The sequence below is a fragment of the Paramormyrops kingsleyae genome, chromosome 8, assembly GCF_048594095.1.
Source record: "Paramormyrops kingsleyae isolate MSU_618 chromosome 8, PKINGS_0.4, whole genome shotgun sequence".
Taxonomy (NCBI): domain Eukaryota; kingdom Metazoa; phylum Chordata; class Actinopteri; order Osteoglossiformes; family Mormyridae; genus Paramormyrops; species Paramormyrops kingsleyae.
Genome location: NC_132804.1, coordinates 308,759 through 326,425, shown reverse-complemented (window position 1 = coordinate 326,425; position 17,667 = coordinate 308,759). Strand labels below are relative to the sequence as shown.

General features: G+C 38.5%; 1 protein-coding gene across 2 annotated transcripts in view; it reads right to left on the bottom strand.

Annotated features, from left to right (window-relative positions):
* Positions 1-16,067, bottom strand: part of LOC111852528 (voltage-dependent calcium channel subunit alpha-2/delta-3-like) — a 40,362-nt gene extending 24,295 nt beyond the window's left edge. Inside the window, exons 1-11 of one of the 2 annotated variants that reach the window (XM_072714943.1) lie at positions 15,421-16,066; positions 14,794-14,875; positions 11,940-11,977; positions 11,645-11,769; positions 8,753-8,869; positions 8,526-8,585; positions 4,087-4,249; positions 2,724-2,855; positions 2,334-2,394; positions 1,871-2,021; positions 834-908 (exon numbers count right to left, since the gene is read on the bottom strand). In XM_072714943.1, the coding sequence (XP_072571044.1) occupies positions 834-908; positions 1,871-2,021; positions 2,334-2,394; positions 2,724-2,855; positions 4,087-4,249; positions 8,526-8,585; positions 8,753-8,791 (681 nt within the window). In that variant the 5' untranslated portion in view covers positions 8,792-8,869; positions 11,645-11,769; positions 11,940-11,977; positions 14,794-14,875; positions 15,421-16,066. Of the gene's footprint in view, positions 1-833; positions 909-1,870; positions 2,022-2,333; positions 2,395-2,723; positions 2,856-4,086; positions 4,250-8,525; positions 8,586-8,752; positions 8,870-11,644; positions 11,770-11,939; positions 11,978-14,793; positions 14,876-15,420 lie in introns of both variants that reach the window. The other variant, XM_023828556.2, reaches the window with a different exon arrangement.
* Between the last annotated feature and the right edge of the window lie 1,600 nt (positions 16,068-17,667).

The following is a 17,667-nucleotide window of genomic DNA, read 5'->3' as shown; positions in this document are numbered from 1 at the left end:
CAAGTATATATACAGAGGCTCCTCATTTTACCATGTGTTTGACTTAAGATTTTTAAACTTCATGATGGTGCAATAACAAGGCACAGTCAGTAGTCCTCAAACTTTAAATTCTGATCTGCCCGGTTAGCAATATGCGGTACACTACATTATACTGTTGCTAGGTGACAGCAGCATCCACCCAGCCACGCTTCCAGTCTCTGTACTGATTGTAAACATCTCATACAGTGTTTAAGAATGGCATTTTTTTTCTGCTTAGAAAAAAATCCCAAACCCATTATATATACTAAATGCCAAAGTGTGTCCTATGAGTTCATATTCGGCTTATTTTCAGTTTATGATGGGTTCATTGGAACGTAACCCCATTGCAAGGGTTAGGGTCAGGTCATGTTTTATGTAAATATGACTGGAGTGACTAAAAACATGGGGGTAGTTGTAAAATGCTATTTAGTCAAAGAATTTTGCATATTTTCCACATTTTTAATCAACTGATATGAATGACAACAACTTAAATTTGTTATGGTGTTTTTTTTCTAAATAAGTTTTTTTTTATCATAACAAAGTTATGAAAGTTGTCGGTCCTATTCGGAATTTTTCAGCATTTGTAATATTCAAAATTGTTTTTCATAAAAAGAAAAACATTTGAGGACCTAATGAATGACGTATTCCATTACAGACACACTCAACGAATGAACCTACTGTATCTAGTCGGGTTTCAACATTTATGCATTATATGACTTTTATTCTCAGTAAGGTAATGTATGCTTCTGGTAGAATATCCCTTATTTTAATTCTTGAGAAACATTCTACTATAGGTGGAAGGATTTCCAGCTCACATCTTTGTTAGTCCGGTCTGCCTGAACCAGCGTTCCATTCAGGCATGGCTCCACATAGTTGATCTCATTGTTATACTGTGGACATGACAGACAGAATATCATGAGAGATACATGCAGCTGCAAATTCTCATACTTGTGCCATTAAGGATTTTCAACCCATGCTGTCCTTTTGGGATTAATTTGAGCTTGACTGGACCTGCACATTAATACACGAGAGCACAGAAGTATTTAAGTGTTTAGGGATTACAAACGACAGTGACATATCTTTGTCCAATTACTTGTTTTATTACAAAATGACGCACTCAACAGAAAATATCCATCCACCCATCATCCAACCACTTGCCCTGATTAGTATTCCAGAGAGACATAGAGCATATCATAGGCCACAAGGTTGGGGTCCACCCTAGATTGGATACCAGTCCATCACCAGGAACATATACAAACATTCACACTCTGCAGGCAACTTAGGGACAGCAGTCAGCCAGACTGGAAATCCCACATGACATGGAGAGAAGATATAGGATTCCAACCCCCAATGCTGAGCCCCCCGATAATTCAACTGAATATTAAATGTAATGTTACAGTTAGGTTTCCCCCAGTATAAGGGAATAGTGCTTTTTAAACTTATTTTCCCTTACTTAATAAAAACATTCTGATGTAACAATCCTGTTAAGAGTCACTGTGATAGTAACATGACTAAACCAATATTGTAAAGTTATAATGAAGATATAAACTATATTTTTGAACAATCCCATAAAACTCAATGTGATGTAATAATTTTGAAAAACTTCTTCTCATAACAATCCAGTAAAAGTCATTGTGATTCATCACAACACAGTTTGGTAAAAACACAATGTGAAAGGAACTCCAGAAGGGCTTACATTAATAATTAGGTTAAACTAACTTGGATGTAAGAATTCTTCATCATTTGGAATACCCTGTGCTGCCCAACAAGATCCTGAGCACAATAAGCAGCTGAAGACGAATGGATGGAATTCTTCATCGCTTACTCTACTTTAAAACTATATAGTACTCACTGCAATGATATTGAAGAAGTCATCATCTCCAAGGGTGTCCAGAATGGAGGCCACTGTCTGCCGAGCCATGGTCAAGCGCAGGCCTTTCATGCTGCCACTGACATCCACCAGGATCACAACATCCTTTGGGGATGTGGCTGCCTGAATATACCTTCACGATAGACAGTTATACTCTACAGCTCCGAATGTATTACTGCGTACAGTAAATATCCCCACTGTCCTCATTAGCATTTACAGCTGGTTTAATGCAAGCAGGTTTCTTACTTTTTTAGGACATAGTTATATAAGCAAACAAATCATATAGATTAAGTGTTGCTTTAGTATCAGAATAAAGTTTACTGGTTGCATAACTCTTATATTTGCATTGTACCTTTTAAGTATATGTACCACAAAGTCAGTCTGCTAAAATACATATATCATATCAGCATATAATAATATATTCAGACTAAAGCTACAGACTCACCACTTGCGGTTCCTACAGTCAAAGGCAATCACTCCGTGTTCATCTGGGTGCCATTTCACGCCTGCAAATGTGAATAAAATATTAATAAGGCAGATAAAAATCACATGTTAATGTCAGACAAATACTGAAATGCAGCATCCCCCCAACCACAACATAAAGCTCATCAGCAACAATACAGCCTGATCTAGAAAGTTTCACTTTATTACAGTTACTTCCTGATTGAGTCGCATATCTGGGAATAAGCCACAAATATAACAGTCACACATATTACTTATAACCTAAAAAAATGTGTGGCAACTGCATTACATCGCTGAAGCACCACATAATTCGGTTGCTTAAATCAAAATTTTATTTGCCATACCGTTAACTGTATTTACATAGTGTACTCACCAGGATATTGTCGGAAGAATCCGTTTGCACTCCCAAAGTACTGCCACTTCAATGATGGGTCTTGCTCGAAGTTCTCAACAAACACCTTATTCAGTGCTTCTGACCAATATACACCATTCACTATATCGGGGTCTGTGAGAGGCAAAAATGCTACTTTTCAAGTGCCTGTGGTGATCACCCACGCGAGCTATCGCCTGTGGAACCATCCAGGTACTGCAATCAGTGATGAACCCCTGGTGGACTGTAGGCATGGAACCTAGCAATGGCTCAATGGGTAACACTGTTGCCTTGCCGCTTGAGGGTTGAGAGTTAAATATTGCCTGTGGTGTGTGCAGAGTTGAATTTTATGAGAGCAAATTATGTTTGTGTGTAATTGGCCTCCACTGAAATACCCAAGGTCTCACTGATACTGAAAAAACCCTTGATAAACATTATTTACAAAGTTAAGATATATGTAGGAAAACCGGAATCAGCTCTATGTCATGTGCTTAGCAGTGTTATATCCCCACTTTTAAGTCTATTTTCCACTTACCTAATCTTCAGTGGCACTAAACCCCTGCAATTTATCACAGAGTAACTTTAAATTAAACTTCAAATGCTTTGAATGACTCTCCTAAGATCCTTATTGGCTGAGACAGGGGAGATCGATGATAATCAGAATGAACCTGTGATTAGGTCTCTCACAGCAGGACCAGACAGTCGGAGAAAGGCTGACTAATCTACACCAATCTTTAGTTAGTTGGTTGGAGAATTCTCAGTTGCATGGCTGCTAATCTTTAACTGGATTTTGTTCACCATGGAATAAATCACGCTTGTTATGTTCCATGTTTTTGCATAAAATACAATAATGCAAAAGACTATAAAAGAGATTTAAGGCAATGCAAAATATTTCAGAATGGATACTGGTTTCTGGTTTTACTTATAAAAACATTCAACTGTTTAAATACTTTTCACACATGACACAAACAAATGAAGAGAATATCATGTAACAATATGATGTGAAAAATCAACATAAAACACTAGGTGAGTGTGGATACTTTGGTAGGTGAAACAATTTTGGGGGGGTTGAAGAGTGCAACTAATATGCCAACACTCTCAGAATGACTGGAGCAACCATTATCATACCTCCCTGAAGATAAGCTGGATGTCATCCAGTTTGAGCCTTCAGTATCCCCATAATCTTGGGTTCTATCTCACCTGTCACATATTTTACACCCAATCCTTCTACTGGAAGACATCAGACAAGGATCTCAAGCCACTACCAGAACACGGCTTGCCACCTCAGCAAAATCAGCCCAACTCTATGTGGTCAAAGAGCTTGAAGATGCTTTCACCAAGCATCCAGCAGGTTTTTTTGACTCACCTTTGTTGTATGTGTTGGTGGGAACCTGAACCACACTATGGCTGAAGTTTACTGGTAAGTTATTAAAGTGTTCACTGGACTTCAGAATGAATTCCTGTCCAAGCTCCACGTTCTTCCCCTCTTCATCAACCTCGTTTATGAGCACAGCATTGAAGTAGTCATACTGGAAAAAGAACAGCACAAGAACGAAACGAAAACGAAGACGCATGATAAAAGCAAAGACATCAGTAATTCAACAGTGTCTCCACAGTGCAAACACAGAAAACAGCACTGGTGTAAACTGGGGGTTCCCAACCTTTTGATGTCCACTGACTGGTTTTATGAGGAGGGGGTTGGGTACTGGTGGGTAGATTGCAATTTCATATATTTAATCATGCTGATTTTTTCCAGATTCAAATGGAATGTGTGACCACGAGGACTTGAATTGACAATACATAGTTTATTTTTGTAAATTGACCCCTTCACAAAACCCCCAGCGTTCTGGTGAAATACTGGCCACGGATTGGTACCAGGGTTCAGGAACCCCAAGTGTAAACCACTATAACCATGCAAGGCAAACACAAACATGCAACCCAATGGGTGAAGAAAAATATCGAAAGAACAGAATAAGAGGCATTAAATACAACCAGCCAAGACAGCAACTATATGAAGAAAGCCAATTAACCAATAACCACACAACGTGCAACCCAGTTTAATGTCATAAGCCTGATTACAAGGAAGTAACAAAAAGTCACAAGACAGTTTATGACTACTCAATGTATCAGCTCACATAGGAAACATGATATATTTTATCATTAAAGTTTTATATCTAAATATGAAATACAATGTATTTGGTACAAATTCCCACCACAGACATTAGAAACAAATCTGGAGGTCACCAAATATCAGGGGATTTCCCATTAAACACTCTTGTTGTAGTGCTATAGTAAATTACACCAAGGATATTGCGACAGTGCTAGGTCTCTTGACCATTTCTGATACAGAATTAGGCAAACTTGAACAAGGAAGATCCCAATTCTGTCCAAGGATCATTTCCTACAGCTGAAAATGGTGATAAACATGACAGTCTAATGGAATAATTCTTCACCTCAACCCAGAGATATTTGACCTAACCATCGTCATTCACCTTGGCAAAGCAGACTGCAAGCCCAACGCCGCAAGATGTGATCAAAAAACACGGATGAGAAATAATCAGACAAAATACACGTTGTGTAACTGTTATATATGTTTTTTTCTTATTAGCTTTAAAATATATATTACATTTATTCATTTACTATTATATTTATTGTCTACCTTTAGCCTCTCACTGATCTCCAGCTGGCCACTGACAAATTGCGAGATAAAAGCCTAAATTAAATGAAACCTTTTCAGTTGTCAGGTGCTTCAGCACCAACTGCAGACACCTCATAATGAAGTGTGGCCCGAAACATGCAGCCGTTACCAGAAAGCCGGGCCCATAAACAATCCTCTGATAGCTAATGACACGGCTGGCTGCTTCTGGAGCCCAAAGGTGAGAGGCAGCGCTCCCTAGCAGTCAGGACATGTGACTAAAAGCTGGGAGGCACACCCTCTCGATGCCGAGTGCCCACGGGGTTCTCCTGCACCATTTTCATGGGCTGGAACAAACTGTTATAGCTCTATATGGGCGGAACTGATCCGGGAGGATTTCTCTAGGAAACAGATTTTCATTATATGGTGTAACTGACTGTGCACCAGGGTTATTATAGTTAACAAAAACTAAGACTAAAACTAAGACTAGTAGGGAAACAATTTTGTCTGAAATAATTCTAAAAACAATTTTCCAAAAAATGAAAACTAAATAAAAATTACAATGAACAATGCAACATGAAATAAAACAAAATAGAAATGAAGGTAAAATTTTTATTTTTACCCCTTGATTTGCACTGTGGTTGTGGGTTGCAGTTTACATCACACCGTACCACCGACAGGAAGCTAAGACAGTCAACGGCCATGTTGGTGCATTTTTCATCTGATCAAAGTCCTCTTATATACAGTTTTTCCACATTGGCCAAGGTTGAATGTGCTGTTTTCGACTGGACAAACAACAGTGTTCGCGACAAAGGTAAAGGATTCTTTAGGATTCCAAAAAATTGTAAGTAACCGTGATCCAGAGAGGAGAGAGTAAGTTTTATCTAGCGAGCACTGCTGCACATTTTCTCCATTCTCTGTCCCTCAGACACAGGCGTATGTGCTGTGCAGTGGTTATATAAATGAAAATGTACTCCTCTAGGCTAATCTTTTGTTAAAATACAGTATAAGACTGTTGCTAAATGGGCAGCTTTGTTTAATGGTTTGCCATTGGATATATGTTTATTAATTATATTTATTTCTTATTTCTTCTTATTCCTATACCTGTAATCACAAGGTCACCGGTTCAAACCCAGCCTCAGCACATCTGCGGGTCCTTGAGTAAGGCCCTTAACCCCCAGCTCCCTGGGCGCCGCTACGGGTGGCTGCCCTTCGCGGACAACTTACTCTACAAAGAGCAAATTGAGGGAGGCGTAAAGACAATTTCCCCACAAGGATTAATAAAGTCTCGATGATGATGATGATGATGATGATGATGATGATGATGATGATAATAATAATAATAATAATAATAATAATAATAATAATAGTAATTTATTATTATTATTATAACTAGTGGCATTGCCTATTACATTCAGTATTGAATGAAATGTTATTGATTTTGGCATTTTGAGTGTTTTGAGAGGTTTTGAAATTGGTGTATTAAACTTTGTTTCACCATTCTCTTAACACTTTGCACAATAATTGTCTTACTGATTTACTTTATTTCTAAGAATAATTCTTCACTCTAACCACTAAGGACCTAAGGACCTTCACTGGGGAACACCCAGGTAGACTTTACTTTCTCCAAAAATGCCAAACCCATCAACTGTGTGTATATTGTAATGAGGGACTGGGAGCATCAATAACCCAGGTCCTTCATAGCTATAAAAACATGATCTTGTTAGAGGACAGAGGTGAGGGGTTTGGAAAGCACTGTTAGGGCATGACAACAAAATGTTTCACATTTTCTCCTTAGCTGCAGGGAGAAAGCATGTAAGTCACTGCCAGTGTGGTATCAAAAGATGGTACTGATCACTAAAATTTATAATGAAACTAAATAAAAACTAAAGCTAGAAATGTTCATAAACTAAAAATGAAATTAAAACTATTGTACAGTTCAAAAAGAAACAAAAAACAAAATGGAAAACTGAATAAAAATAAAAACGAATTCAAATCTGAAAAGATAATAATCCCGCTCTGTACATACAGTAACAGCCTGTACAATCCTGAATATGCCCCTTTGCATATGTATTCCCCATCCCTGAAAAATCATTTCCATGTAAACCCCCCTCAGAGAAACATTATACATACTGTACATATCAAACTGGACTAGTTAATATACAAAACATACACATAAAACTGAGAAACTATATACACACACACACACATATATACACACATACATACACATATACATACACACACACCCATATATACATACACACACGTACACATGAACGATAACTTTACAAAATAATTTTGGTACAGATGACAACATATAAGTATATATTTATGTTAACATCATCAGTAACATTTTATAATCTTTTGGCCTAGATAAGGTTTCCCTCAAAATTAAATTGTATATTGAATATTTCATGGAATTATACAATGCCAGATGTATTAAGGTCATCTTGAAGGTGACTGAGAGGAAGGCACAATTTCCTTTATATGTTAAATATATATTAAAATGCTGCTGTACACCTTAATTATTTTTGCTTAACGTATTGATGATTAGTGGTGTGGCTGAGACCAACTCACACCACCTCACTCACACACAACACACACACACACCTTCAATAAACATCTACACCACAGACCTTTTGTATAGGAAATTACTCTATTTACGAAAATGTGTATTTCACAAGGATATAGATGAAACAGATTAAGCCAATTTCCCAAAAGGGTAGAGAAATCCCAAACAGACTAGTGAATGTATAACCATAGACAGACCAAAAACATCTGAAATCTTTGGCTCTGTTGTGAAGGTTGAATTTTTTCAGAGATTGTGTGCAATTTTGATGAAGGCAAGGGTAAAACTGAATACCATCCATGCATGGCTGCTCTGTACAGGCATGATGAAGGATGCTCAGAATAGTCATCTGAAGTCACACCAGTCATAACAAGAGTAAATACTCACACAGCAATTAATCTACTTGGACAACCATTTATGTCCACTGAATTTTCTTAAGACAGCAATGTATGAGTTCTGATACTGCTCAAAGGGTAGACTTGTGTCATTCCCATAAATATCTACTATCAAATTCAGGTATGAGTTTTATGAGGCTGTGCATGTAGGTCACTATAACCAGAGGACAGTGGGTGCAGCTCCACCGCTTTAGGTGGCTTACCTGCAGGTCTGGGTCCTCCACATGCTGAAGATGGGCCAGCTCAGCAGCATCCACTAAACGCTGGAGGGGGTAGAAATGCAGTGAAACATCCTTCACGGAGTGCACAGAGAGCATCTGACATTAACAAAAAAAAGCAGGATGAACAATTGGAATGGCGATGACAGAGATGGAAGACGCATACAGCACACTGTGAGGATGTGGGATCAAGGTGACTGACACACTCTTACTCTCACTGCCGATGCTTTTTTACGGAACATGTCTTCCATGTCCTCAGCCAACTTCTTCACCAGTCTTGCTCCATCAGTTTCTTCAATGCGAACTGATTTCTCATACTCCTTATATTTCTGCGGGGGAAAAAGGATGGAGGCTTTTTCACCACTAAGATATGATGTACTTACACAGAGAATGTATGTAATACAAATGGTAATCTTACTGAAATACACCAATTTAATGTAACTGTACATGTATATATTTTAACATATTATGACATGAGCTCCCCAAGAGTCAAACTGGACTAGCGAATATACAAAAAGTACACATAAAATACACAGAAACTAAACCATGTTCTTTCTCTGGCTGATTTAAGCACTTAATGAAGTAAAAGATGCATAGAGAGAGAAATGTTTATTTCAGTAGGGTACTGTTACATTTGCAATTCACAATCAGTTGTCATATATATATATAGGGTTAACCTACAGTACAACCTATATAAATACCACGCAAGTCAAATGTCACATATACAGTACAGTTGCAAAAGTGTGAGATTTCCAAGGTATGATAATCATCTCAGGAATTAACAGTTTCACAGTATCATGGTATATGGTATTTCGCAATTGTGACGATGATGATGATTTTTATTATTAGTTACAATGACCCTTAACGGAAAGAGAACAAGGCTACTTTTCATTGAACAAATGTTTTATTATAGCTGAAATTTGAAACAATTTTTAAAATGGAATGTTATGTGTCTATGTGTAAAAAGTCCCCCTTTTGAAAATAAATAAAGTAAATAGGAATGTTGTACATCTCCTGTACAAAAGGAGCTGCACAAAACAAAAGAAATTAGGAGAAAAAAGGAGCAGGGTCTTTTAAAAAAGTGATCTTTCTTATAATCAATAAAACATGTCATTATCAAGCTAATTATACATCATCTGAGGGTTAAGGGTTTGTTCAGGGGTTCAACAGCAAGTTTACTATACCTAGTCTGAGATTTGAATTGGTGAACTTTTAATCACAAGCACAGCATCCTAACATGCAAAGCCACACTGTCCCCTCACAAAAGATGATGACCCTACACTCCATATACTCTAAAGCTCCATTGAATGAGAGGGGTTGTGGGGGTCTGGAATCTATCCTGGAAGCTATACTGTAGGTGCAAGGTAGGCAATAACTCCTGATGGGGTACTAACCCACTGCAGGGCACACGCCGTATTGGGTAACTCCAGTTCACCTTAGCATGTTCTTAGCATGTTTTGGGAAGCCCCTTTTCAACTTGGGGGGAACAATCAAACTCCATAGACATATGGATCCAAGACTTGTGGGGTAACAGTGCTAACCGCTGTGTCACCGTGCCACCCTCTACCCTATACTCCACACACCCTAAAGCTCCATTGAAAGAGAAGGTGACCCTATACTCCACACACCCTAAAGCTCCACTGAAGGAGAAGGTGACCCTACATTCCACACACCCTTAAGCTCCACTGAAGGAGAAGGTGACCCTACACTCCACACACGCTAAAGCTCCACTGAAGGAGAAGGTGACCCTACACTCCACACACCCTAAAGCTCCACTGAAGGAGAAGGTGACCCTACACTCCACACACCCTAAAGCTCCATTGAAGGAGAAGGTGACCCTACACTCCATACACCCTAAAGCTCCACTGAAGGAGAAGGTGACCCTACATTCCACACACCCTTAAGCTCCACTGAAGGAGAAGGTGACCCTACACTCCACACACGCTAAAGCTCCACTGAAGGAGAAGGTGACCCTACACTCCACACACCCTTAAGCTCCACTGAAGGAGAAGGTGACCCTACACTCCACACATCCTAAAGCTCCACTGAAGGAGAAGGTGACCCTACACTCCACACACCCTAAAGCTCCACTGAAGGAGAAGGTGACCCTACACTCCACACACCCTTAAGCTCCGCTGAAGGAGAAGGTGACCCTACACTCCACACACCCTAAAGCTCCATTGAAGGAGAAGGTGAATTTACACTCCATGTACCATTGGAGCTCCACTGAATCAGTTTATCCTATGCTCCTTGCACTCTGTGCAACGAGAAAGTGTAATATCTATTTGTCCTAAAGTCCTTTTGAAAAAATCTCTAGAGTATAATATATAGAGAACATCCTGAAACAACTAGGAAGAGAAATGCATCTTTCTGATGTTTTTCCATAATGTTCTTAGCCCTGCAGACCCAAAGTTTTCACCTTGAAGACTAAATAAGGTATCAGGGGTACTGCCTGCAGTCTGGAGTTTTAAGTGACCTGAACAGTCTTTTGGACCTCTTTCTAATTATAAATCCCTTTAACAAGCCTACTTATTGGGATTAACTTGTGACACTGGCAGTGTATTTTGCTTATGTCTCTTATACTGTACATGCTTTCACAACGTCTTGTTTTTATCATTCATACGGTAATTAGTGTTTTCACATGCAATTTATATAACGGTGATTAATGTTTGTCATGTAGATACAATTTATATTATGCTATTTAGGATACTGTTTGTATAGGAGTATTGTTATTAGTATTGTTGTTTTTCCTTTCAGAAAGCTGAAATTATAACAGTTTTTACTGCTGTAATCTGTCATACAATATGAAGGAGTATGTTTAAGGGTATGGACAGAAGCCTCCTGTTTCCCATTTCCTTACTGCAGACAAGCCAGTAATGTACTGCATAAGAGTGCTGGCCGCTAGTCAGGTGGAACAAGTAGTTTCACGCCTGGTGTGCCCTGAAACCCTCCAAAAGTCCTCTGCGCACACAACTGCAGGGGCCACCACTACAGCACGTCCCTATGAATACTTCCAATTAAAATATCGACAGAGATGAGGACTCCTAAATGGTGACACAAATGACAAACATCTGATGATTCCCCACGATCAGCTGATGTAGGACCTTGGAGAGCTAATACCCAGGAATGCCCATAATGGTCACTCATCGCTCCCATGTTTCTGCTTCGCTGGCCGCACTGAGGAAAATGAAGGTTGTGGAGTGGTTTCCCCAGCCTTCTTCAAACTGAGCTGAAAACAATAAAAGCAGCAAAAAACTAAAATAAACTTTTAGTGGGTTTTGGCCAACCATCAGCTATTAATAAATGGATTATAATTTCATAGTTGGTTATTACTTATTATGTACATTACAGTATTATATTATATAATTCCATCTATCCATTTTCTGTGCTTATCCTTACCTCTGATCAAATAATGTCAGTTAGCCTGAAGTCTATACCTGGAAGCACAGCAAGCAAAGTAGGGTTCACCCTGGATGTGATACCAGTGCAGACACAATGGGCAGTAGAGACATCAACAACCACCAAACCTAGAGAGACCTAAGCAAAGTGATTCTACAGAAACACTGAGACAACAAGCAAATTCCACACAGACATACACAGAGCCAGTGAGGGAATCAAACAAACAACCCTGAAGATTTAAGATATGAGGCCACTGTGTAGCCATACAATGTATAATATAAACAATTATTTACTTCACTATAATGCATAGATCCACATGACACTGTATGCAATGCTTTTTGTAGCAATATGTGGGAGTACCAGAACCATTTTATGTACAGTAGTTTAATTTTTTTTCTAAATCTGAAAACTCTTAAAGTCATTTAGAGTGCTTATAAAACAAATTTAGATTACTTTTTAGATGATTTTTTTAAACAACAGTGATGCAATTTATTGATAGCTGCTAAGTGAGATGTAAATAAACAATTGCAAAGGTTAAGGTTTATTATATGAGTGATTCATTACCATTTGTGAAAAAATGTCATTTTAAGCATAAAAACACCTTTTATTAAAAAAAATGATTTGCTGTATGGGCCTTTTGCAGAAAATGGTTGTGTTATGGCCCAGCCTGGCAGAAAGTTAATCCACAGTGCGGCTTACTAACACAGAGGGAACTTTGTTTCAAGTTCAGTTTATAAAGCTTATAAAGGGACCACAAGGGGTGAAACAAAGGCAGGAGGGTAAAACAAGTACTGAACTGCCAAGAGCCGAACAGGAACAACTAATACTAAGGAAACACTAACACCAAACAGTATCCAGAAGTATAGGCACGAAACACGTGAAGGGACATCACAGGAACAAACACAATGCACCACATATGTTGACCAACTACTATAGCACAGATAACTAGGGCAAAACAAGAAACAGGTGTGAGCCATTTACATTATACCAATCACTAGAAACTAAGAGTAATAAGAAACAGATGAGTGCAGTTACAATCAAACATTATAGCTATACTTGAGATAGTGGCAACCAACGTGAAGCAATTACAAATCTAAACAACAAGGTACAGGAAAAGAGATCCATAAATTACAAAGAACACCTCTAGCCAACTTCCCATTGACCTGAGGAGCAGGAGAACACACTAGGAACTTTGGGGCTACAACACTGAGGAAGGAGCAGGATGGCCAGCGACACCTTCTGGCCAAGCGGGGAAACGAGACAAAACAACACAAGGCAGACACATTGCACCAGTTCATAAAATCTCCCTTGTTTATTCATTTAATTGTATAACTATACTTTGTAACATATACTATAAAATATTAAAGTTCACAATCACAAAAAAGTTCACAGGAATACAATGTATGCTGCTGTAGAGGTCATGGGATCACTGGCCATCCTGTAGCGCCACACACATCCTCTGGGATTTTGTGATATTTGCGGGCATTTGTCCGCAACGCCTAAGGTTAGACTGACACAAGCCCCATTAAATGGCCATTAAATTCCTGAAGGGGAAGGGAAAAGAGAGAATGGATGTGGCAGATCTCATCTGGAATTTGCTAAAAACAGTGGTAGTGCTCAGCATCCTTAGGTATTAATAAACTTAAGGTATTAACTGAAACGCATAACTGGGTTTCTCAGTTGTATTGAGTACCTTTATGTCACTAAGCAGTCATGATGTGAAACCAAATATCACAGGTCGATGATCAATGCTTTTGAATCTATTTCCATACTATGGATTGCAGCATATATTCCTCTGCCAAACCAATCCAGACTGAGCGTTAAGCACAGCAATGTACTGAGATGGAACCATCATATCTGCAGCCTTATGGTGTCACACTAAGCTTTATCTTATCGCTCACATTGTCCACAAAGCTCTGCCTCTGTACAGTTTTACAGCATCATGCTCTATTCAGGCGGCAATTCTCCTCTCTCAAAAACACAGGTAAACACAAAACAGAGGCATCTATCAAACTGGACATGTATTTCATTCATATTTGTGCACATTACATTAAAAGCTGCAAAGTACTGAACAGTCTATATCATTGTCTATTAGACAATTAGGAATAACAAATATATATAAAAAATAAGTTATAAAGTTATGTTATAAAAATTGATTTTATGGAGTTGTATGATTGTAGTCAAAGAGGGGACAGGTACACAAAAAGATAATAACAGGAATTTGTCTTTTTTCAGAATTAATTGCTAATGATGGTGTCTTGCCAAATCTTAAATGTATGATGTCATATCTGTTAAAGCTTTATAATGAGCTGTGTATCTAATTAGTGCCGCAGTGATTCTGTGAATCCTGCCTGGGTTTATTGTTATATTGTCACTATGAAGTACAGCCCCGGTCAGTGTTACAATGGTACAATGAGGAGCAGGTTTCAGTGTTGCAGAGAGCGGGAAGAAGAGTGAGCCCCAAACAGGCACACAGCTCTGCATTCCAGTCTGCAATGGCTTTCCAAGTGGAATAAGAAGGTGTATGTTAAACCGAAATGAGAATGAGAATGAGGTCGTTTAATGGCCCGTGACAATGGCTGAACTCAATCGATCTGCCACAGAGAGAGGGAGCAAAGTCAAGCGACTGAGGGTTTATGTCATTCTCAGCTTCTTTATGCAGTGTCCTGTTGTTGCTGGTCATTTGGTGTTTAATGCATACTCCGCATGGACGAAACCACCGCCAAAGTAATGTCAATTTCCCAAATCTAAGGCTAGCTGGTGTTTGACACAAAGCTTGCAGAAAATGAGCCACATTATCTGGATTCTACTGGGTCGTAGAAAGAAATTGGTAATGTGCATCGTAGAAATGTACCTTTTGCAGGAGCTGAGAGCCTGAATATTTGGCGGAGATAGATTTGATTTCACCTCCGAAAGCTGAGGCCCACAGCTTAACCCTGGATGGAGAAACATCAGCAAAGATTGTAGGAACATCCTGATGATCTCATGTTCAGATTAGGAAAATATCTGGCAGTTCAAATACATTGTGCTCTCATTTCCTATATATTCAAATTTTGTGCAAATTGCAATAAATATATAAAGACATCCATGTCTTTTTAGTTTCTATGTACTTTATTATAAACAATATTGCAGAATATAGGCAGTTTATTATAGATCATTTGCTTAACTGCAAAGCATTTTGTAACTGTGGACCTATTAATAACCAAGAAGAATTGTTTCTGTCCAGCAGCAAAGGTCTTATGACATTTTGTCCAGACATAGGTTCTCCTCTGGTGTTTCACGAGCAAACAGGGAAGAAGCATACTTATACCGCATGAGTCTACTGTGTTACATAACGTGATAACAAGTAAACAATAATTTACTGCATAACTTTTTTTCCCAAATTCATAGAATAGTTTTCCCACTCGTTGTTTGAGCTGTAAAACTGAAATGAAATCTGCCAACGAAATGAAGACAATGTAGAGAATAACTGAGGACTTACATGGACAAGGGTATTCCTTGTTGGGTCGCGACTCCATCAGTTATTGTCAGACCAAAAGTCAGCCAAAGGAACAATAAGCAGGCATGACATGTATGAGTATAGAAGGACCTTGAGTTCTCCAACATCCTCACGCCCATTCCAGTGGTCAGTCTTAGGCTTGCTGGTTTCCAATTTTTTTCAGCACTCCCACCTTGAAATGGACTCAGCACGAATACATCCTTACTCTTTATTTATACTGAGTATTCCAGTGGGTTCTGACAAGAAGCATCCTGAAATATCCTGGCTGGTATACAGAAGTTTTCTTTGTATGAATATGTATGTATATATATGTGGGTGCTGTGCACGCAGCTTATGGAAAATAAATTTCATATAGTGAGAAAATCCCATATGGCACTGCTCTGAGACACAACATACTCGGTACTGTGGGTCATCGAAACTCCCATTTCAGCAGCAAGAAATAGTGGTGGCTGAGAGAGAGAGAGAGAGAGAGAGAGAGAGACTGGGGGGTGCGAATTAACTATGTGCTTTCCTGGTGAGTGAATGACATATTAGTCAGTATATGCAAGCATCTGCATTACTACCGTTCCGATGGAGGTATTTACCAGAAAATCAAGAAGTACAACGATACGGCTGGGTAAACGACTGTAGAAAAACACGTTTCCCAGTGATCGTGATCGCGAACTGAAACGGAAATTCATGCTTAAAATTAAGTTGACATTTTATATAAAATTTGCAGCGTAACGAACTCCATAGCTGTGGGGCAATTTTGAAAGGAGTCTGGCACTTTTCAGCCTTTCAGTGAGGTACCAGATTTAAGGTCAAGGTGGTAAACAGCATATTGAATCATTTTATTAATGAAATGAAGTTTGGGCTAATCAATCGAAATTATTATTATTATTACTATTATTATTTTTTTAGAAATTTTAAAATCATACGTTCGCTGCTTTTATTCTGCGAAGCATGTCCAACACACAGCATACGGTGTTTGAATTTCAGGCATTGCATAGCAAGAAGTACCGGATCCTCTGTGACAATTTTCAATATCTACAGTGAAATAACTTGCAGTGTAATAGTACCATATGCTGTATTCACTAAAGCGGAATGCGCCATATACTACTTCATTAACAACCAGTTATTTCAATATACAAAGCTAGCAATTTTATAAACTGCGCTAAATACACAATATAGAGAGTGCGTGTGTAAAATTCATGAGTTTGGCTCGGCAAAATTATTAAAATAAAAACATCCTATGGACCCATAAATGCATTTGGCTTAAAAATACCCCTTGTCCTTACAAACTGACAGAAAAAAATCTGCTGATGTAGTTTCTCGATGGAAAAAAGCAACGTTGCATAATCCCCAATGCAACCTACCGTTCAATGTTCTTAATCTATTATTTGAACGTGGGCACACGGTGCGGAAAATGGCTTGCCAAGTCAACCAAAACCGTAAGCAGATCCATATTCCCGGCGGAGAACAGACAAGTTAGACCGTGTCCAGTTGTATTTGCCTCATTTATAGTGACTGCAACACTACAGAAAATGGTGCCGTTAGTACTATTTTTCTATAAAAAAAAAATTGAACTACAAGCATGGGACTTTGAAGATGGACACGAGACCAAATAATATACATCCAAGCAGATTGCACAGTGGACTTCGCAGTGTTTTTATTTATTTATTTGCTTATACAGCTAAATAGTTCGCGTACGTTAACGTGTTACTGAAAGACGTCTCAAATTTGCGGACCTTCACAGCAATCTAATGGCAACCTAATATTACGATCATTCCCTTGAAATGAAGTAGTTTCCTGTTTTTTTTTTCAGTGAGATTTTGTTGCAATAATCATATTATATTATTCATCGCCCTTACTGGATAAGCAAAAATTATGCTGTTTCATTGTTTAACTGCAGCGAGTGTATACAGTATATACCTGAATAAAACATCGACTTAATATCCAATCCTTAATTTTAATTTTATGCAATTACAATAAGGACCCAAGCCACGTGCAAAGAAAACGTTTAATAAATAGTGAAGAGTAATATTTATTGTGCTTCCTGTGCAGTTCTGGTCAACGTTATAGGTTTGATAAAGGTGAGCTCAGGCTCACTTCACAGTTGTTAAATATCAATCGCAGGCCAAGTATAATTTATAAATTGTATGCTCCTACAATTGGATGCCTGCCTTGGGTGCCACAGCAAGGACTGGTACTGGCCCTAATATACACATGACTAAATACAGAGGCAGCCAA